Source organism: Misgurnus anguillicaudatus, chromosome 21 (assembly GCF_027580225.2).
Source record: "Misgurnus anguillicaudatus chromosome 21, ASM2758022v2, whole genome shotgun sequence".
NCBI lineage: Eukaryota > Metazoa > Chordata > Actinopteri > Cypriniformes > Cobitidae > Misgurnus > Misgurnus anguillicaudatus.
The window spans coordinates 32602089-32625075 of NC_073357.2; the positions used below are offsets into that span (position 1 = coordinate 32602089).

Genomic DNA, 22987 nt, shown 5'->3' on the forward strand with positions numbered 1-22987 from the left:
TCATTATTGTCCAGTAATTCTTTATAGTGCAATAGGACCAAAACCCTTGTTATCCTTCTAGCAATAGCACTGGAAATTCACACACTTTGGTTAGGTTATTATCCTCCCTTTTGTCTACAGGTGGGGACTCAGACGGGGCTAAAGACAAACTGCTGTCTTCAGTCTGCTGTCAGTGTCTACTTCACCTGATTTAGGGATTAGCATGTTAAACATCTCTCTCCCCTCTGCAATCCTCAGAGACTTGATTTTGCCCTGACTGAAATATTAATGAAGTTGTTTCCTCAATTCAATTAACCCCAGCTTGCAAAGTTCACATACTGCTTTTGTGCAATATGTGTCAAATAAAGCTTCTTTTTCAGTCTAAACACAAGGCGGTTTTTTTTTCATTAAAGCAAAATACAATGTTACTAAGCTTTTTATATTTTTATAAAAAAATTCACAGCTCACTAACTGCAAATGACGCATCTGCCAACTTGAAAACATGCATATAATAAAACTGACTGTAATAAAACAATTTTCACATTCATTTATAACTAATGAGAACAAATTAAACACAACACGCCTCCATTAAAGGTAGTTTTAATGATGTGATTAGAGCTGTGCAAAAATATTTATACAGCTAACTATCGTGATAGTTAGTTAGCTGTATCGATATTTCGATCTCTACTATTGATATTTTAAAAACCATCAAATCCCTCTGTGTGCGTCAAACCGCTGCAGTAGTTGTCACTGTCCAGTTGTCTGCCATATTCGGCTATTCGGCCAATGTCTCAGATGTTAGAGGGAGTGAGAAAATGGCAGAAAATGTAAAAACACTTGCAGCTTTCAAAGAGCTGCAGGTGTTCAGCTCTATTTTTTACATTTTTGATTTAAAAAAAAAAGAAGAAAAAGTATTGCAATGTATCGCAACATGCAACACACCGCATTGCATCGGGATATGTATCGTATCATGACCCATGTATCGTGATACGTATCGTATTGGGAGGCACTTGCCAATACCCAGCCCTAGATGTGATACATTTTTTAAAGGAAAACATCACCGTTTTTCAATATTTTACCTAAGCTTACCTATATTTTACCAATCTTCTTACCTAAGCTTAGATGAATTAATACATACCTATCTTTTGTCAATGCGTGCACTTCTAATCTTTGTACAGCGCCTCGTGAATGTTTTAGCATTTAGCCTATAGCCCCATTCATTCCTATGGCTCCAAACAGGGATGAATTTAGAAGCCTCCAAACACTTCCATGTTTTCCTTATTTGAAGACTGTTACATGAGTAGTTACACGAGTAAATATGGTGCCACAAAATAAAACTTTTGTTTGGAGCCATACGAATGAATGGGGCTAGGCTAAATGCTAACACATTCAAGAAGCGCTGTACAAAGATTAAAAGTGCACGCATTGAAAAAATAGGTATGTATTCATTCATCTAAGCTTGGGTAAGAACATATTAAATATTGAAAAACTGTGGTGTTTTCCTTTAAGTAAAATATATTGATCAGCTGAGAACAATCACTTATATGTGAAAAAAATACATGTTCAATACATATTTTGAATTGCTCGGTACAGGAAGGGATTTTATTAATAATGTGTCAATCTACAATCTGACACATTTCAGTTTGTGTTTACACAGTACAATGCAATTTTATTTTCCTTCTCGCAGAGATTATAATTTGACTAGCATAACGCTGCAATCATTTGTCTCTGTCCTTCTCCAGATCAAATTTGACAGTGATGGTGTGTGTGTCTGCTGTGAGCTGGAGCACCTGAGATCCACCTGTAATAATCTGGGAGAGACCCTTAAACTCAACCCACTGAGAGACTGCAACACAATACGCCTACGACTGAAGGTATTATTCTGTGTGTGAGGGTTTAGATGTCGATAACATAATCTCTTTGTATTTATTTCACACAGTAAAAGAGATGAACTCAGTTGAGATCTAAAATTAATGATGATTAAGATTTAGTCATCATTTTCATTTGGCTGCTTTCGTTTATTCATCATTTTAATACTCTGGTATTATGAGTATTTCTATTCTGTTTACACATTTTGATTAAGTAAATTGATATGACATTAGACAGGCAAATGAAAACATTCAGATACATTAGACGTTGTAGATGGCACAGTAATGTGTTGATTTAATACAATGTTATTAGGATACATGTTTGGAAATCTGCTATTTTTTATTACTGAAAACTCTATTTAAAAGAAGATATTACGTCATATACAAAAACAGCAAAATGGTGAATATTTATATTCATTTGATTAAGAATGAGGTACATTTGAGGGTCTGGTCCCAGGTAGGGATGATGCGGATCTATGTGAGATCATAAGACCTCAATCTTGCTCTCACACTTTCATGCCTCTGGGCAAGCACTTAACCTCAAGTTACTCCTTGGCTACTGTGCCTGAAGAAACGACACTGTAAGTCACCTTGAATGAAAAGTGTATGCTAATGTAAAAGAAGAATAGCATTTATGTGATGAATAATGCTCATTAAGTAAATTAACCCGTGCTGCATTGCAGTCTTACATTCTTACTTTGTGCAATTGTGATATTTTTGTAAAATAGAATAGAAAAACAGATATTTAAAAGCATACTTTGGTTGTGGCTGGAGCACTTATTCTGCCATCTGGCTTTAAACATTATTTCTTAACACATAGTGTTTTAGAGATTGCATTATATTTTTGATGAATATATCATTAAATTATCACACTTCTGGCCAGCAGAAGGCTTTTTGGCTTTGGTCCTATGCACATTTGCTGGGCTCCTCCAGGGATTTCTTAATTTTCACACATTTTTCCTTTGAATTTTAGCGAGCACACCAACCATTTAGCAGAGAATTACATGCTATTCTTAAGAGCGTCTGCCTTATTGGAGACGTCTCTTCACATCGCACTGTGGGTCTCTCTTTAATATGCAGAAGAGGCTCAGTCATCTTTAGTTATGCATCTTCAATTAGTGCCTGCCGTTGGTTTCTTATTCACCATCTGAGTGATTCACTCATGCCATCCACAGTCTGACTGCATTTGGCAGCGTTTAAAATGGCTTGTGGCAATGCAAAGTTTACACAAATTCCCAACATTCACTGCTCTTTATGAAACCATGGACATTTTTACAGGGATTTTTATGCAGGGAATTTGCTAGTAAATACTTGCTTATAAATGCTTGCAAGCCTGGCACATGAAACCTTTTAAAAAGCAACATCATATATAAGCACATTTACAGAGTTTAGAGCTAATCTAGGATTTGTTGATCTCAGTTTAATTTTAATTTGAGTTGTGTTGCACCACTTACATTTAAACACTGATAAACAAATGTTAGATTAAAACTTGAACCTGTATTAAAACATTAATCATTAATTAAAACAAGATTATTTTGTCCGCCATGATGAATTTTCTGGTGTAATTAAACAGCAACATTGTTGACGTTGTCATTCAAAAAGTCATCCAACATACATCGGTAATCGTCTCGGTTACGGATGTAACCCTCGTTCCCTGAAGGAGGGAACGGAGACGTCACGTCGTGACCGACGAATTGGGAACTCGCTTAGAGAGACCAATCTGCTTCGAATACTACTAAAACGCCAATGAACTTGGCATTGAGATATTTGCATAATGCTGGCGCCGCCCCGCCAGGTGCGTATATAAGGCGCACGTGCAAATAGGGAAATCAGCTTCTGTTCGCTGAGAAAGCCGGAAGGTGACCGGCCTAAACAGCAGGTGACAGCACCTGTGGCGACGGGACGTGACGTCTCCGTTCCCTCCTTCAGGGAACGAGGGTTACATCCGTAACCGAGACGTTCCCTTTCAGTCGGTCACTACGACGTCACGTCGTGACCGACGAATTGGGAATCCCTACCAAAACGCCACTGAGGGCTGACCTCTTCCAGTGTCTGCGTAAAGCCCTCCGGTTCCACTTAAGGATAAGGAGAATTAGGTTTTAAGGCAGAAGGCCGGGCACTAGATGTTCCTTTAACCCACAGTAGTGCCAGCGACTGGGAAGCGCCCTATCTGAGCGGTATAGGGACGCTGCGGAAGCCACCGCCCCGTTAAGGGCTATTGGTGGGCGAAAGTCAACCGTAGTTGAGGAAATGACAGCCGTGGCTGTGTAAGCAAAGCAGAGCTCTGCTAAGAGAAACGTGGGCTAGTAGGATTAACCCCACGGAATAATACTCACAAAGGAACCCGTTGGGACGCAATGTGGGGCCCAAGCCAAACACGTAGGTTCGTAAGAATACAGCTAGTGAAAGGCTGACAGCCAATGCTCCGCAACAAAGGCTGTCAAGGCAGTGGAGAGAGCAAATCAAACCATTACGCATTTTTGCTCTGTTAGCCTTCCATACTGAAAACTCAATTTGGAGCCTCAGTCGGAGGCTGCAAGCCGACTTGCGAGTCTGCTCTCCGTGCCCTCCCCAGTGAGGAAAGAACACGAGAGGATACAGGCTCGATACGAACATTGTAAAATCTAATGAACGTATTAGGTGTCGCCCAACCAGCAGCTCTACAGATGTCTGTTAGCGAGGAACCACGAGCTAAAGCCCAAGATGAGGCAACACTCCGAGTGGAGTGCGCTCTCAAATTAAAGGGCAAGGAATGCCCTGCAAATTATAAGCCAGGGCGATAGTGTCAATTATCCAATGAGACATCCTCTGCTTAGTGACAGCTTTCCCTTTCTGCTGGCCACCATAACAAACAAAAAGCTGGTCTGAGGTCCTGAGGCTTTGCGTGCGGGCCACGTAGAATCGCAGTGCGCGTACGGGGCACAACAAAGCCTCGGTTGGGTTTGCCTGCTCCAAAGGCAACGCTTGCAAGCTCACCACCTTATCTCTGAAGGGAGTGGTGGGAACTTTGGGCACGTAGCCTGGTCTGGGTCTTCAGTGAGACAGCAGGACCAAACTAAAAGCACGAATCGTCAACAGAGAATGCATGTAAATCCCCTACTCTCTTCATGGAGGCCAATGCTAGCAGGGTCAGAGTTTTCATTGATTAAAAACTTCAGACTCGCAAACTGCAAAGGCTAAAATCGGAGACCTGAAGGCTTCAGCACCATGGACAGGTCTCAGGAGGAAAGAGGGAGGGCGCGAGGGGTTTAGCCTGCGAGCGCCTCTTAAAATGTAATAATTAAATCATGCTGGCCAACTGATCTGCCGTAGATAAGTGAGTGATGAGCAGAAATAGCGGCGATATCAACTTTAATGGCGGAGGGACAGCCTACCATCTAACCCATGTTAAAGATATAAAAGCATAATGTTAAAGGGCATTCTCTGGGTCCTCGCGTTGCGAAGAGCACCGGGTGACGAAAAGGTTTCATTAAGCGTGTAAGCCCGTCCTGTGGACGGTGCTCGAACCGCGTCGATGGTGTTAGATACCGCTTGCGATAAATCACCTAAACCTTGCGCGCGCTCAACGACCATACATGGACAGGTCGGGGCGCGAGTGCCAAATGTGCCCCTTCCTAAGAAAGAAAGTCCTTCCTCAGGGGAATCCGCCAGGGAGGGCTGTCGCGAGGAGCATTAACTATGAAAAACCAATTCTAGGTCGTCCAGTACGGACGATTAATAAAAGGCTCTCCTCGTCCTGCCTGACTTTGCACAGTGTCTGCGCAATAAAGCTCACTGGAAGGAACGCGTATTTACGCACCCCCCGCGGTCAGCTGTGTGCCAACGCATCCACGCCGAGGCTGCCCTCGGTTAGTGAATAAAATAGGCGACAGTGGGTATCGTCCGGCGACGCAAACAGATCTATCTACTCACAACCGAACTTCTTCCAAATTAGCTGGACCGTCTGGGGGTGGAGTCGCCATTCGCCGGGGGCGCAGCTCGGGAAGCGCGTACCGCTGTATTGAGCGATCCCGGGATGTAAATGGCACGAAGGGACCTCAGATGCTTCTGACTCCAAAGGAGGAGATGACAAGCGAGATGCGACAGGTGACGAGAGCGCAAAACCGCCTTAACGGTAAATAACGCAACAGTCGCAATGTTATCGGTGTCGACAAATACATCCTTCCCTCGCATCTCCATAGCGGAGCGTACAAGTCCCAGATATACAGCGCACCGCTCGCGGCAGTTGGGGTGCTATGCACACCCCAGAGACTGCAAGCCCGTCATACGTGGCTGAACATCCCGTGCTTAGGGCATCGCATGCTACAGAATGCCAGGAGACCCCTCAGAGGCATCTCTTGCTATCAGAAATGCTGGGTCTACTACGGGGAAATTTAAATGACACGCAGGTGTAGTGTTTACACAATGTATGCCGGTGCGCCACGCTCTCCTCAAGACTCGATCGTAAAGCCAACGCTGAAGCGGTCTCATATGACGCAGCTCGAGCAGTGTCACAGCTGCAGCATGCTGTCATATGTCCAGGAGCTTCTGAAATTGTTTCAGAGGGACCGCGTACTTCCCTCGAATTAAACCGAGGCAAGTCAGAACTGACTAGTTGCGCGCTCTTGTAAAACACGCCAATTAGTTGATCGAGTCTAATTCCATACTGAGAAAAAGGATCCTCTGCACGGGGCAAAGTTGCTCTTTCCCAGTCGACCTGACGACTAAAACGAGCGAGATGCTGAAGCATTAACTCTCTGTGTTTGCGCACGTCTGCCAAGAACGGGCTATTATAAGTCGACGTAAATAAAGCAGAATGCGAACAACACTCTCTCTCTGATATTTAAATGTCGTGACTAGCACTTTCATGGAGACACGGAGAGAGAGAGACAGCTCGAATGGTGTACTTAATATTAATATGCCCACCCCACGACGCAGAGCGAAAAACGGTCTAAGGCGAGGGGAGATGGACACAAAAAGTACACGTCTTACAGGTCTAAGGCTGCAACCGATCTGAATATTGAAATACGAGCCTCGGCGTTATCATCCAAAAAAAGACCACCTTTGTAGAGCCGGTGCGTAAATCAAATCGATCGTAACCCACCGCGTATTTTGGGTACTATGAGATAAAGGCTGGAAAAACCCTATCATCATATCATCATCTCGGTAAGAGGGACCGGCTCGAACATCCTTCGCCAGCAGGACATCGACTTATGCACGCAGTACATGTGCATCGGACACTTTCACTATAGTGAAACGAAAGCCCGAGAATTTTGGGATTGTGCCGGTAATTGTATTTCGTAACCGAGGCGGATCGTGCGTAAAACTCAACGAACGGGCTGGGAACTGAAGCCAAGCACCCAGGCACCGTACGAGGAGAATTAACGACACTACCGAAGTACCCGCGGTGGGGCAGCGAAGCGAGACAGGTGAGACTGCCGGTGCGTCTGCTGTGACAGCATAAGCATCTACAGTATGTGTGTGTGACACTGACCTGAGCCCGCTGAAGGTGACGGTCGTCTGGTCTCCTCTGCGGAGAGCGCAGACTCCGACAAGGGTGCTGGTGGTCCGGTCTCCTGAGTGGCGATAGAGGAGAGGTAGGGTGAGCTGGTGTGTGCCCGCTCACGGCTCTCTCGAACCTCTGGAGACCTGGAGAGGGAAGAGGAATGCACTCTATGTGTGGTTAAGTGGGTACCGGCTAAACAGCCAGTGGAACATATGCAAACCAAGAATTTACCACCCGACCCTCTATCGGGGGAAGGAGCGAATCACCGTCTCCTGAAGAGTGATCCTCTGCCAATCCGGGTCGCCCGCTTACTGGCCACTTAAACTCCCGATTTCACGGGAAGCGGCTAAGCGGGCGGGGCGAGCTGCTGACGACCGGTTCCCCCGCGCTGCCGAGATGGGGTCCGAGGAGGGGAACGGAGGTGGTCGCCGCAGGACGCCGACGGCGAGAGGCAGACTGAGGAGCCGGCGTGGTGGTTTTTACCAAGGGCAGCTCTCCTTCGCCGGGGCATGACCTCAGAGATCGCCTCAGTCTGCGCAGCAGAGCTGTACGACTCCACGGCCTCGCCGAAGAGGCCGGTCTGTGAGACAGGAGCATTCAAGAAGTTGTTCTCGCCTGCGTCCGTCAGCCAGACACAGCCAAAGGTGGCGATCTTGAACCACTGTCGTGAACATCGCACGACTGAAGGTCGCGGCCTCCCTCGTAAATCCTTGGTGAACCTGTAGCAACGTTATTGCGTGCAGGGCTGAAGCCGCCTCTCCGCATGCCTGACGGACAGCGCCCGTAACCGGACGACTGTCTACAAACACGGGAGGGAAGGGTTGGGTGGTCCCTCCAGGAACGCAGCTGCATCGCAACCCCCCGCTCCACTGAAGGGTCCCTGCCCTTAGCGGCTCCATTGGTGAGGGAGGTGAGGGGTGAAAGCTGAAGCTGAACGGCCGGATGGCCGCAAATCACGTCAGCTCTTCGTGCCGTCGGGAAGAAAGGCACAGGAGCAGAGGACCGAGAGGCCCGAGCAGCTCCGAAATACCAATCACGTGGGCGGTACGGTTCGGACGGAGAGGGGTTAACCTCTCCAACTCTACCGTTTCCGCCGCTCGAGCGGGCACGGCCGCCATCTCCGGAACAACTCCACTTCGGAGGAAAATTGGACACCCCTCTGATGCTGCAGAAGTAAACGGGACCAGAAGGAGGTCCAATGGATTCGGCAGAAATCGTAGAACACGACTCTGCCGTCTCCACCGGAGCCTCAACCGGCTGAGGATGAAAGGCCGGTAGGTGGAGGACGCATCCTCCGTCCTACTCAGCGTAGTGGTGCGAAGAGCGTCATGCGAGCGCTTGACAGCCACACCATGGCGGTGTCAGCACTGCAAAGGCGCGGACAGCATTCCCGTAGAAACGTCAGTCGTCTCCGCAATCCAAGAGGGTTATGCTCTCACAGAGAGAACAAAAAAATCCCCACGAACGCAGCCTCAGAGTGCTTGATGCCCAAGCGTGAAGACAGCGCTCATGACCGTAACTGGAACCCTTATACCTCACATCCAAGATCGCACGGACGAAAAGCAATCCTGAAAAGGACGCTGATCTCCGAATATACGAGAGAGTGGCTGTCTTTAAAAAAAAACAGAGCTCTCACGTATCACTCTTTAGGGAAATCACTCTTTAGGTGCTCAGCTGATGATGCGCACAGGGAAAGGCAACGCACACACTAAACTCAAAACAAAAAATATGCAGAGCAGTGGAATACTGCGAGCGTCCGCTGTGTTAGTACTGCTTGTCAATCAACTTCAGCAACCGTTCCCAGAAGAGCAGAGAGTAGCTTCTCAGTCAGATAAAGCCGGCTTTCGAAGCGATAAAAAGCTGATTTCCCTATTTGCACGTGCGCCTTATATACGCACCTGGCGGGGCGGCGCCAGCATTATGCAAATATCTCAATGCCAAGTTCATTGGCGTTTTAGTAGTATTCGAAGCAGATTGGTCTCTCTAAGCGAGTTCCCAATTCGTCGGTCACGACGTGACGTCGTAGTGACCGACTGAAAGGGAACTAAAGGGATGATTGCCTGATTCAAATAAAAGCATTTGACGATCTATTAAAACAATCTGTTTTATTGATATAATGAACAAGATGTAGGTTATCGACGCATTTGTCATGAAGCGCCGCCGTATGTTCATTCACTGGCTTTCAGTTTCTGACTAGAGCGCGCGTGACAGAGGAGAAGCGCATACGAGCATCGGTAACGGTCACTGGTGCTGTTAATAATCTTTTTGAGCCGCCAAACTCACTCTGTTGAGACATTATAATAAAGGCACATTTGAATAGCGGCACCATGCTCGCGGTGTCTGCTTCTGAAGATTTAGCCACACATTTAATTATTAAAAAATGATTTAAACCTCCTCTTATCCAAGTTTAAAGTTAATCCCTAACGGAGATTTAAAACAGAGTTTAAAGTAATGGAGCAACAGGATTAAAGAAAATCTAGATTTACTGTAAGATGTAAACCTGGATCAAAATGACAGTTTAAATGTAATCCTGATTATTTTTAAACAGGTTTAAAGTTTGGTGCAACAGAATTATTAAATAAGCTTTGATTTAAACCAGATTTAGGCCTAATCCTTGTTGGTGCAACCCACCCTAAGAGTTGGTTTCCTCATGCCAAACATAGACAAAGTGTCAAAAAAGCAGTTGGATGGGTTACAGAGTATTTCTGTGCCGAATGCACTTCGCCAGGGTTCGTATAAGTTTCGGAAAGTTTTTTTTCAAACATGGGTACAGCTTACTTATCATGGATAGGCCTTACATATCATTTCTTTTTATGGGCACTTTCCCAGGAAAAGCATGCTCACATGTCAGTCAGCGGGAGAGTGAGAAAAGAGGACTCTAGAAGTCACAGGCATCACCTCATGCGCCAGCTTCGTTTTATACCAAGACTCAACAATGACACGAAAGAAGAAGTAGTATAGTTTGTTTATCAGAGGTAGCAGCGGAGTTTTGCGTGTGTGTTTGTTTAACGCTGGATTTCGTTGAAAAGTCCCAACCGGGTAATGAGTTGCAGGCGGTAAGTAAGAATTCGGTGATACCGTATTTTCCAGACTATAAGTCACTTTTTTTTCATATTTTGGCTGGTATGGCGTTTTATTCTCAGGAGCGCCTTGTATTTTGACATGAGGCAAGAGACAACATTACCGTCTACAGCCGCGAGGGTCGCATTTTTGATTGGTGCGACTTGTAGTCCGAAAAATACGGTATGTTGGAAATCGGCGCGTAAGTGCATATAATGTAAGTGTGAATCATAAGTTATCCAGTGTGGTGTACAGTGTTTCGTGACTCTCTCATCGTTTCCATGCGTCATCATCAGAAAGAATCAGTAAAGCTGATCTGTCTTGTATTAATCTGATGAAACGTCTCGGTTACGTATGTAACCCACGTTCCCTGAAGGAAGGGAACGGAGACGTCACGTCGGGACCGACGAATTGGGAACTCGCTTAGAGAGACCAATCTGCTTCGTACTCTACTAAAACGCCAATGAACTTGGCATTGAGATATTTGCATAATGCTGGCGCCGCCCCGCCAGGTGCGTATATAAGCCACAGGTGCAAATATGGAAATTAGCTTCGTTTCGCTGAGAAAGCCGGAAAGTGTGACCGGCCGATAAACAGCAGGGAGCAGCCCTGTGGCGACGGGACGTGACGTCTCCGTTCCCTTCCTTCAGGGAACGTGGGTTACATACGTAACCGAGACGTTCCCTTTCAGTCGGTCACTACGACGTCACCACCTGATCTCTGAAGGGAGTGGTGGGAACTTTGGGCACGTAGCCTGGTCTGGGTCTCAGTGAGACAGCAGGACCAAACTGAAGGCACAAATCGTCAACAGAAAATGCATATAAATCACTTACTCTCTTCACGGAGGCCAATGCTAGCAGGGTCAGAGTTTTCATTGACAAAAACTTCAGACTCGCAGACTGCAAAGGCTCGAACGTGGGACCTGTAGGATTCTTCAGCACCATGGACAGGTCTCAGGGAGGAATAGAGGGAGGGCGCGAGGGGTTTAGCCTGCGAGCGCCTCTTAAAATCTAATAACCAAATCATGCTGGCCAACTGTTCTGCCGTTAATAAGTGAGTGATGAGCCGAAATAGCGGCGATATCAACTTTAATGGTGGAGGGTGACAGCCTACCATCTAACCTATGTTGAAGATATAAAAGCACAATGTTAATGAGGCATTCTCGGGGGTCCTCGCGTTGCAAAGAGCACCAGGTGACGAAAAAGGTTCCATTTAAGCGCGTAAGCCCGTCTTGTGGACGGTGCTCGTGCCGCGTCGATGGTGTTAGATACCGCTTGCGATAAATCACCTAAACCTTGCGCGCGCTCAACGACCATACATGGAGATTCCACCGGTCGGGGCGCGGGTGCCTAATGTGCCCCTTCCTTGAGAAAGAAAGTCCTTCCTCAGGGGAATCCGCCAGGGAGGGCTGTCGAGAGGAGCATTAACTCTGGAAACCAATTCCTGATCGTCCGGTAAGGCGCGACCAGTAAAAGGCTCTACTCATCCTGCCTGACTTTGCACAGTGTCTGTGCGATTAAGCTCACTGGAGGGAATGCGTATTTGCGCGTCCCCCGCGTCCAGCTGTGTGCCAACGCATCCACGCCGAGGCTGCCCTCGGTTAGTGAATAAAAACCGGCGACAGTGGGTATCGTCCGGCGACGCAAACAGATATATCTGCGCACGACTGAACTTCTTCCAAATTAGCTGAACCGTCTGGGGGTGGAGTCGCCATTCGCCGGGGCACGCAGCTGCCGCTGTATTGAGCGTACCCGGGATGTAAATGGCACGAAGGGACCTCAGATGCTTCTGACTCCAAAGGAGGAGATGACGAGCGAGATGCGACAGGTGACGAGAGTGCAAAAACCGCCTTAACGGTAAATAACGCAGCAGTCGCAATGTTGTCGGTGTCGGCTAATACATCCTTCCCTCACATCTCTATAGCGGAGTGTACAAGTCCCAGATATACAGCGCACTGCTCGCGGCAGTTGGGGTGCTATGCACACCCCTGAGACTGCAAGCCCGTCATACGTGGCTGCTCATCCCGTGCTGGGGGCATCGTATGTGCTACAGAATGCCAGGAGACCCGACTCAGGGGCATATCTTGCTATCAGAAATGCTGGGTCTGCCACGGGGTAAAATTGAAATGACACGCAGGTGTAATGGTTACATGGTGTATGCCGGTGCGCCACGCTCTCCTCGAGACTCGATCGTAAAACCAACGCTGAAGCGGTCTCATATGAAGCAGCTCGAGCAGTGTCACAGCCGCAGCTGCTGCCATATGTCCAGGAGTTTCTGAAATTGTTTCAGAGGGACCGCGTTCTTCCCTCGAACTAAACCGAGGCAAGTCAGAATAGGCTGGGTGTGCGCTCTTATAAAACACGCCAATAAATCGATCGAGTCTATTTCCATACTGAGAAAAGGATCCTCTGCACGGGGCAAAGTTGCTCTCTTCCCAGTTGACCTGATGACTTAAACGAGCGAGATGCCGAAGCATTAAATCTCTGTATTCACGCACGTCTGCCAAGGACGAGCTATTATAAGTTGACGTAAATATAAGCAGAATGCGAACAACGCTCTCTCTCTGATATTTTAATGCCGTGACTAGCACTTTCATGGAGACACGGGGAGAGAGAGAGACAGCTCGAATGGTGTACTTAGTATTAATATACCCACCCGCTGAGCAAAAAACGGTCTAAGGCTGCAACCGATCTGAATATAGAAATACGAGCCTCGGCGTATCATCCTAAAGGATCACATTTGTAGAGCTGGTGCGTAAATAAATCGGTCGTAACCCGCCGCGTATTTTGGGTACTATGACATAAAGGCTGGAAAAACCCTATCATCATCTCGGTAAGAGGGACCGGCTCAAAACGTCCTTCGCCAGCAGGACATTGACTTTTGCACGCAGTACATGTGCATCGGACGCTTTCACTATAGTGAAACGAATGCCCGAGAATTTGGGGGAGTGCCGGTAATTGTATTTCGTAACCGAGGCGGACAGTGCGTAAAACTCAACGAGACGGGCTGGGAACTGAAGCGAATGATCCAGGGACCGTACGAGGAGAATTAACGACACTACCGAAGTACCCGCAGTGGGGCAGCGAAGCGAGACAGGTAGGACTGCCGGTGCGTCTGCTGTGACAGCATAAACATCTACAGTATGTGTATGTGTGACACTGACCTGAGCCCACTGAGGGTGACGGTCGTCTGGTCTCCTGCGCGGAGAGCGCAGACTCCGGAAAACACCCGCTGGCGATAGAGGAGAGGTAGGGTGATCTGGTGTGTGCCCGCTCACGGCGCTCTCAATCCTCCGGAGACCTGGAGAGGGAAGAGGAATGCACTCTTGTGTGTGGTTAAGTGGGTACCGGCTGGACAGCCGGTGGAACAAATGTAAACCAAGGATTTTCCACCCGACCCTCTACCGGGGGAAGGAGCGAATCACCGTCTCCTGAAGAGTGATCCTCTGCCACTCCGGGTCGCCCGTCTCTGTCCACTTAAACTCCCGATTTTCACGGGAGGCGGCTAAGCGGGCGGGGCGAGCTGCTGACGACCGGTTCCCCTGCGCTGCCGAAATGGGGTCCGAGGAGGGGAACAGAGGTGGCCGCCGCAGGACGCCGACGGCGAGAGGCAGACTGAGGAGCCGGCGTTGGTGGACCAAGGGCAGCTCTCTTCCGCCGGGGCACGATCTAGAAGATCGCCTCAGTCTGCGCAGCGGAGCTGTATGACTCCCCGGGCTCGCCGAAGAGGCCGGTCTGTGAGACAGGAGCATTCAGGAAGTTGTTCTCGTCTGCGCCGTCATGTAAGCCAGACATAGCCAAAGGTGGCGATCTTGAACCACTGTGGTGGACATCGTACGACTGAAGGTCGCGGCCTCCCTCGTAAATCTCTAAAGCCTTCGCTTGGAGAACCTGCAGCAACGTTATTGCGTGCTGAAGCCGCGTCTCCGCATGCCTGATGGGCAGCGCCCGTAACCGGACGACTGTCTATACAAACACGGGAGGGAAGGGTTGGGTGGTCCCTCCAGGAACGCAGCTGCATAGGGGGATCCCCGTCCTTAGCGGCTCCGTTGGTGAGGGAGGTGAGGGGTGAAAGCTGAACGGCCGAGACGGCCGCAAATCACGTCAGCTCTTCGTGCCGTCGGGAAAGGCACACCGTAGAGGCCCGGGCAGCTCCGAAGTACCAATCATGTGGGCGGGACGGTTCGGGCGGAGAGGGGTTAACCCCTCCAACTCTACCGTTTCCGCCGCTCGAGCGGGCACGGCCGCCATCCCCGGGACGACTCCGCCTCGGAGGGAAAAAATGGGCACCCCTCTGATGCTGCAGAAGTGACGGGACCCGAGGGAGGTCCAATGGATTTGGCAGAAATCGCAGAACGCGACTCTGCAGTCTCCACCGGAGCCTCAACCGGCTGAGGATGAGAAGGCCGGTAGGTGAAGGACGCATCCTCCGTCCTACTCAGCGTAGTGATGGGAAGAGCGTCCTGCGAGCGCTTGATAGCCGCACCATGGCGGCGTTCAGCACTGCAAAGGCGCGGACGTCGTTCCCGTAGAAACGTCAGTCGTCTCCGCAATCCAAGAAGGGTTATGCTCTCACAGAGAGAACCAAAAACTCTCCACGAACGCAGCCTCGGAGTGCTTGATGCCCAAGCACGAAGACAGCGCTCGTGACCGTCACTGGAGCCCTTATACTTCTCGCATCCAAGATCGCACGGATGAAAAACTATCCTGAAAAGGACGCTGATCTCCGAATATACAAGAGAGTGGCTGTCTTTAAAAAGACACAGAGCTCTCACGTATCACTCTTTAGGGAAATCACTCTTTAGGTGCTCAGCTGATGATGCGCACAGGGAAAGGCAACGCACACACTAAACTCAAAACAAAAAATATGCAGAGCAGTGGAATACTGCGAGCGTCCGCTGTGTCAGTACTGCTTGTCAATCAACTTTAGCAACCGTTCCCAGAAGAGCAGAGAGTAGCTTCTCAGCAGCAGATAATGCCGGCTTTCGAAGCGAAAAAGCTAATTTCCATATTTGCACCTGTGGCTTTTATACGCACCTGGCGGGGCGGCGCCAGCATTATGCAAATATCTCAATGCCAAGTTCATTGGCGTTTTAGTAGAGTACGAAGCAGATTGGTCTCTCTAAGCGAGTTCCCAATTCGTCGGTCACGACGTGACGTCGTAGTGACCGACTGAAAGGGAACTAGAAGATATGAAGGATGTAATACTACTCTATAGGTACTCCAGATTAAAATCAGATATGCAGAAACAGCGTGTGTTATGGGAGCTTTAAGATAAAAGCTACTAGTGGCATTGTTTTTATTTGACCTCTAGTTTACAGGCTTTTATCATTTGAAACATTCATACACACACACACACACACACACACACACACACAAAATGTTCTTTTCGAAGATGGTTTGTAAAATGTATTTTCAAATCTCTGTGCTATCCTGAATATAACAGCTCTCTTCAGATGAATTGTATGTAATTAGGATTACTAGTTAAATCTACAGATGTTCATTACTTTGGAGTGAAACTAGCGTTCTCCTGCTGAGAATGAAAATTGCTGGTACTATCCTCTGCCTGAATCAATGATAAACAAAGACTATAGGAATGAATTACCAGCTTCTTACAAATAACTGTAAAACAAAACATACAAATAAATACATAGACAAAGCCAATACATTTACATGTCATCATTAAATTAAATACTATCAGTATATATGTTTGTTTTTTTTATTTCAGAGTAATATGAACATACGTGATGTTTGTTAAATGTTTGTTTTGGACAAAAGTGCTGCTTATATAACAAGTAAGAGATTTTTCACCATTATGCCAAACAGTTTTCATTGTGCCATCCCATGCCCATCTGTCTTGGTCAGATGGCACAGTTGAAGTTTAATTTCCCTCTACAAAATAGACTGTATAAAATGTATACAAATTACAGAAGAATATTGTACCACGCTGAAAATGAAAGTCTTTCTTGCCTGGGGGTAGACAAGCAGCTAATGTGTTTTGAGGCCAGTAAGGGTATAAAAAATGCTTGTACTATATTAGCTTTAGCAACAGAATAATTTATAAATGTTCAGATAAGGTTAAGATGCTCGAGAATGTATTTGGTTTTCTGCAGGTTTCTGCTTTTTGTTCCTTTGTTGTCAAGGAGACAAAAGCAGGTGTTTCTCAGTGGAGCTGACCTACAGTAGCACCTCTGTTTGATGTGCTGGTACAGAATCACGCTGTCCAGTTCAACTAGAGTTCAGCAACTTATAGATTTAAGCTAGGTTTTCACAACACCATCCAACTACAAATAGATTTTTGTATGCGTTTTGTATGGGTCCTGAAAATGCAAACTTTTGTTAAGTGGGTTTCAAAATGTGCAGGGTTTTACAAACTAAACTGTTATTGTCTGTTATTGTTATCAGTTTAAACTATAGGCTACTCTAAAAAAATGGTGCTTAAAGATGCAGTGTGTAATTTTTAGAAGGACAGAAATGCAAATAATACACAAAACTATATTATCAGGGGTGTATAAAGACCTTTTTATAATGAAAAATGATGTTTTTATTACCTTAGAATGAGACTTTTTATCTACATACACAGAGGGTCCCTTACGTGGAAGTCAGCATTTTGTGCTGCCATGTTTCAGAAGCCCTTAACGGACAAACATTTTTACTAAGTTGTCTTCGACGATGACATGTTTTTTCCGGTGGCGGCTACCGTAGCTTCTCTATGCGTTTCAAAGGTGAGGGGTGAGCAGTGGACTGAACTGTTGGTTGCAATTCCCGCTAAAATTTACACACTGCACCTTTAATACCTAGTACTAAAAGCTTGTAATCATAGGGGGACCATTTTTAGCGCTAGAGTGCACCTATATAGCACCCCTCTAGAGCCATAAGTGGTGCTAAAGCATGACTATAGCAGGTTCTGCATAGCACTAAAAACACTGTTCACCATTTTTAGTGCTATTTAGCACCATTTTTTTAAAGTGTACAAAAACGCAAATTTGTATAAACAGTGACATCATCAACTACTGGCCTAACATGCATACAGCGTTTTAAGTCGGGTTTACAATTTTTGGCTGTCCCAGAAAAAAAGGGGGCCATCATGAAACATTTGTAATCATCTTTCATCATACAGTGAGAGAGATTCAAAGATGGCAGTTATCATGGTCTTGCGATGTTATTATTGTGTGGCAGTTTTAGAAACTTGGCATGATCCTACAACCTGCACCTACTGAATAGATCAAATAAAAATGAAACATGAAACGATGAAATGATGTGCTGATCAACGTGACGTGCTTAAAATTTTCTTGCATTAACTCGATGTGAAGACACTGCTGAGCTTAACATTCCAATAATCATGATGAATATTTAGTATTACTGTATATACAGGCAAGGTTAAAGGTTATGTAAACTACATGCACGCTCCCTGTGCAAAAGTGTCCGAAATTGCCCTCAATTTACCCTCACTCCCTATCAGTGGCGGCTCGTGACTGCTCTTCCGAAGGGCGCAAATTCAAAATATGTGTTTGTTGTGTCATGTGAACCACGTGCATCAAGTGTTTTGTCAAAATAAGTGCCTGCTGCACACGCATCAAAACCGTTTATGATAAAAGAGATGCTCATGTTCAGAAAAAATACACGCAAGACACTCCCTTAACACTAAACTCTGATTACGCATGAGATTATGCGAGTATCTGACAAACGCGAGCGTCTCTTTTATCATAAACCCTTTAGACGCATCTGCAGCAGGCACTTATTTTAACAAGACACGTGATGCACATAGGATCACTCGACTGGCAGAACACATATTTTAAAATTACGAACCACACACATGACGGGCTACATACATGTTGTGACGAACTTCGCATCGTGCGCCCTCGAAAAAAGAAGTCACTGGTCGCCACTGCACCCTATATAAGTTTGCTAATATAGTCCGCTTGAATGAATGAATGAAAACAATTATGGCCAAACACTCTGTAACATTAATGATTCTGTGTAACAATTAAGGTACATTTTGTGCATTTATGTCATAAATAATATCCTGGCAAAATGTGAACTTGAATGCTTATCTTTGGATGATCTAGATTGAAAAAAGTAGAAACGTACAATTCATACCTTAAAAACGTATTTTTGTGTTAACCTGTTCGACCCTTAAACATTATGTTTATAGTAGTGTAACCTAATCATAACGTTGATAGTCATATTAGAAAATGGTTTTTGACTTTTAAAGTTTACGACAAAATATGTGTTTACGGGCAGGATTGATATTCTAGGGCAAAGATTAAAATTAGACCAAAGTAGTTAAGAAAATGTATTACAGCCAATTGTTTCTAAGGCTTTGTTTTGCACATTTGCCCCCAAAATGCATGTCTTGACTTTGGGGATTAAAAGTGTAGAGGATTATACATTCATGTGGAAGCAGTTAGGCCTGTCCAGTCTTCTTAGGATGGACTCACCTAAAGGGTTTCTGCACATATAAGAACTCAGCATTTTCCTTGAGGACATCATTGGGTCACATACATCCCATGTTGTCACTATGAGAGTCCGTACAGGCCTCTGTTAGCAGGTGTGTGAGACGGGCTGTCATGAATACTGAATGTACTTAACAATTTTATGGAGACAGATCTGCTAGCCAGAACTCGGAGCAGAGCTGACCTTGGATGTTCTCATGGTGTCTTTTTCTAGGTGACTCACTAACTGCAATAACCACACACTGAGCTCTGATGTTGAAAGGAATATGAACTAACATTGGCTGCCCTCAACCATTAACTTATGCGTTATTATTTTGTGTCATTAAATCCAAATTACAGATGAACAGATTCAAAAACAAGAACAGATTTCAAAAGCAGCATTGATTAAAAAGTGAATAAAGATTATTTGTTTAAAAGACCAATTAAACTCGTTTTGGATGTTGGTCACTCCTGGTAATCCCAGCACTTCACCAGAAACACGCTTTACCAGAAAGACTGCATTATTTGACTAGTATTTTGCCTGATGAATAGGACCTACTGTAGCTTATCATTGTCTACCATAAACCAGCCTGATCCAACGTTAAAAATCATGGTGGTCTACATTGCTCTTTGCTTTTGATGATGATGATGATGATGAGGATGCCATGCAGTTCCACTCTAATAGTACCATAATCTTTATCCTGTTCTTATTCCTGACTCTCTTTATTCAACCTTTCCTATTTTATCACAGTCACTTTCTCTCATCCAAATGTTTGTTATTTTCCTCTGGACTCTGACTGCTTGTTTTTTTCTTTAATGACAAATAGAGCAATAAATGTTTGTGCCAGGCTGTTTTTTTTTTACAAAAATTGCCACTCTTATTTATTTCTCTTCTCTCTTTTTCTCTTGGTCCTTTTATCTTTGTTTCTCACCCTCTTCCCCTCTCTCTTTTTATTTCCGTCTCTATTTCTCTCCGTCTCCCAGGAGCTGCTTTTCAGCGTGTGTGCACTGAATGTTATCTCCACCATTGTGTGTGCTCTGGCCACAGCCGTGTGCTGTATGCAAATGGTTTCTACTGATTTACTACAGATGGTAAGTGTGGCACATTTAGCATTGGGTGTGTGTGTAAGTGTCTACGTTTTCGTTAATGATGTTTAAAGTACATTTTCGCATTACATCATGTAAAAATAATCTGACCGTCAAGACATGTGGACATAAAATAGTTTAATTATTAAATAAATACATAGAAATAGTGTATAATGGAAACCAACAAAAGGGCAAATCTATTTAATTTAATTATAAAATGCAATATAATATTGACACAGATATTTTTCATTAAGGACAATAAAGCTAGTTCAAAGCAAAACAGCACTGTGGATTTGGGGATAAACAAAAACAAACTATTAAGCATATCCTTCAATTTATCCACACCGAATGACATGAAATCTTTCATAATGAATCATTTTTTTCCAATAACATCTATACTAGTGCTATGATGTGTAGCAGTTTCAAAGTGGTACTCCAGAATTTAATGCTGATCTTTGGACATTTTCCATTTTAAATATCAGGGCCTTTAAAGGTGCACTAAGCAATTTTCAATTTCGTTTTGTTTTGCACATAACAGCCATTTTCAGCAAAGTTCTTACACTGAAAAAGTGAAAAGTTGGGTCTATTACTTCAATTGGTAACACCTAAAAAAGTTATTTTTTAATCTTTTTTCAATTTAGTTTTACTTTAGGAGAACATTTTAACTTAATTTTTTGGGTGTTGTCAATTAAAGTAATTTTTATTCAACTTTTTACAGTGTATGAACGTTTTTAGTTGCCAGGGCCAAAGCTCAAGGGACATTTGTCATGAATTAACCACTCACCTAAAGGATTATTAGGAACACCTGTTCAATTTCTCATTAATGCAATTATCTAATCAACCAATCACATGGCAGTTGCTTCAATGCATATAGGGGTGTGGTCCTGGTCAAGACAATCTCCTGAACTCTAAACTGAATGTCAGAAAGGTGATTTAAGCAATTTTGAGCGTGGCATGGTTGTTGGTGCCAGACGGACCGGTTTGAGTATTTCACAATCTGCTCAGTTACTTGGATTTTCACGCACAACCATTTTTAGGGTTTGAAAAAGAATGGTGTAAAAAGGGAAAACCATCCTGTATGCTGCAGTCCTGTGGGCGAAAATGCCTTGTTGATGCTAGAAGTCAGAGGAGAATGGGCCGACTGATTCAAGCTGATAGGAAAAGCAACTTTGACTGAAATAACCACTCGTTACAACCGAGGTATGCAGCAAAGCATTTGTGAAGCCACAACACGCACAACCTTGAGGCGGATGAGCTACAACAGCAGAAGACCCCAAAGAGTACCACTCATCTCCACTACAAATAGGAAAAAGAGGCTACAATTTGCACAAGCTCACCAAAATTGGACAGTTGAAGACTGGAAATATGTTGCCTGGTCTGATGAGTCTCAATTTCTGTTGAGACATTCAGAGGGTAGAGTCAGAACTTGACGTAAACAGAATGAGAACATGGATCCATCATGCCTTGTTACCACTGTGCAGGCCGGTGGTGGTGGTGTGGGGGATGTTTTCTTGGCACACTTTAGGCCCCTTAGTGCCAATTTTGGCATTGTTTAAATGCCACGGCATACCTGAGCATTGTTTCTGACCATGTCCATCCCTTAATGACCACCAAGTACCCCGTCCTCTGATGGCTACTTCCAGCAGGATAATGTACCATGTCACAAAGCTTGAATCATTTCAAATTGGTTTCTTGAACATGACAATGAGTTCACTGTACTAAAATGGCCCCCACAGTCACCAGATCTCAACCCAATAGAGCATCTTTGGAATGTGGTGGAACAAGAGTTTCATGCCATGGATGTGCATCCCACAAATCTCCATCAACTGCAAGATGCTATCCTATCAATATGGCCCAACATTTCTAAAGAATGCTTTCAGCACCTTGTTGAATCAATGCCATGTAGAATTAAAGCAGTTCTGGAGACGAAAGGGGGTCAAACACAGTATTAGTATGGTGTTCTTAATAATCCTTTAGGTGAGTGTATGCTTTACATGAAAATTCATAAAATTTACTACTGGATTCTTTATTTCTTGCGACTGCATTTCCTTTATTTATTTCTTTAATAATAATATTTCTTTATTTTATTTTATTTTATTTTATTTTTGTAACAGACAGAAGAGCAGACCAATTGTAATTTTCACTTTTAGGGAATTTGTTCTTTTTCAGCAAACCTATTTGATGTGAGAGAAAATAAACTTGTGGTACATAAAGTTTTAATATTGTTTAAGAGTGTGCTTTGTGCCGTTTAAAGACGAGGCAGTAAATTGCGCAGGCTGGGTGGCTGCAGTATAGAGGTATGGGCAGAGAGAGAGATGAATTCAGATGAGTTATATTAGCATGGCTGTGGCTGTGTGAATCGCTGAAGCAGTAGAGGGATTAGATTCAACTCAAGGCACAGACTGGCAATGCACGAAATCACAACTGTTACAAGCCGTGCGGTCCATGAACAAAGACAGCAAGGGCTTTAGGGCAGAGATGAGTGTGAAGTGTTGTATGGAGCGTTTCCCTTTGCACCTGTATGTTTTGATTGCTTCTTCTTACCCTTTCATTGCTGTATGTTTGAATGGAGTCATGTAGGAAATAGTTTATGATTATAGTGTGCGTGACATCAACAGGAAAGCTTTATCATCACACAATTATCAGAAAAATGGAATTCACAACTTTTTTTTAACAAGGACACATTTAAAAATTAAGCTAAGAGAAATGAATCTGCATTGTATAAAGGTATTGAGCTAAGGGGTCACAGCAGAGTAATTGAGAAAAAGCTTTTGCTATTCTCAGAATCTCACAAAATATCCAGATTTAGCTTACTTGGGGCCTTTATTAAAGGATTTGTCCATTTTCTTAAAAAAAAATTATAATTTACTCACCACCACGTCATCCAAAATGTTGATGTCTTTCTTTGTTCAGTCAAGAAGAAATTATGTTTTTTGAGGAAAACATTCCAGGATTTTTCTCATTTTAATGGACTTTAATGGACCTCAACACGTAACAGTTTTAATGCAGTTTAAATTGCAGTTTCAAAGGACTGTTAACGATCTCAAACGAGGCATAAGGGTCTTATCTAGCGAA

The 22987-nt window shown here is 44.7% G+C and overlaps 1 protein-coding gene across 2 annotated transcripts in view; it reads left to right on the forward strand.

Moving 5' to 3' along the window:
• fam189a1 (family with sequence similarity 189 member A1) overlaps window positions 1–22987 on the forward strand; it is a 153246-nt gene that overhangs the window by 119393 nt on the left and 10866 nt on the right. Inside the window, exons 5-6 of one of the 2 annotated variants that reach the window (XM_055203452.2) lie at window positions 1722–1853; window positions 19811–19918. In XM_055203452.2, the coding sequence (XP_055059427.1) occupies window positions 1722–1853; window positions 19811–19918 (240 nt within the window). The remainder of the gene's footprint in view (window positions 1–1721; window positions 1854–19810; window positions 19919–22987) is intronic. The other variant, XM_055203460.2, reaches the window with a different exon arrangement.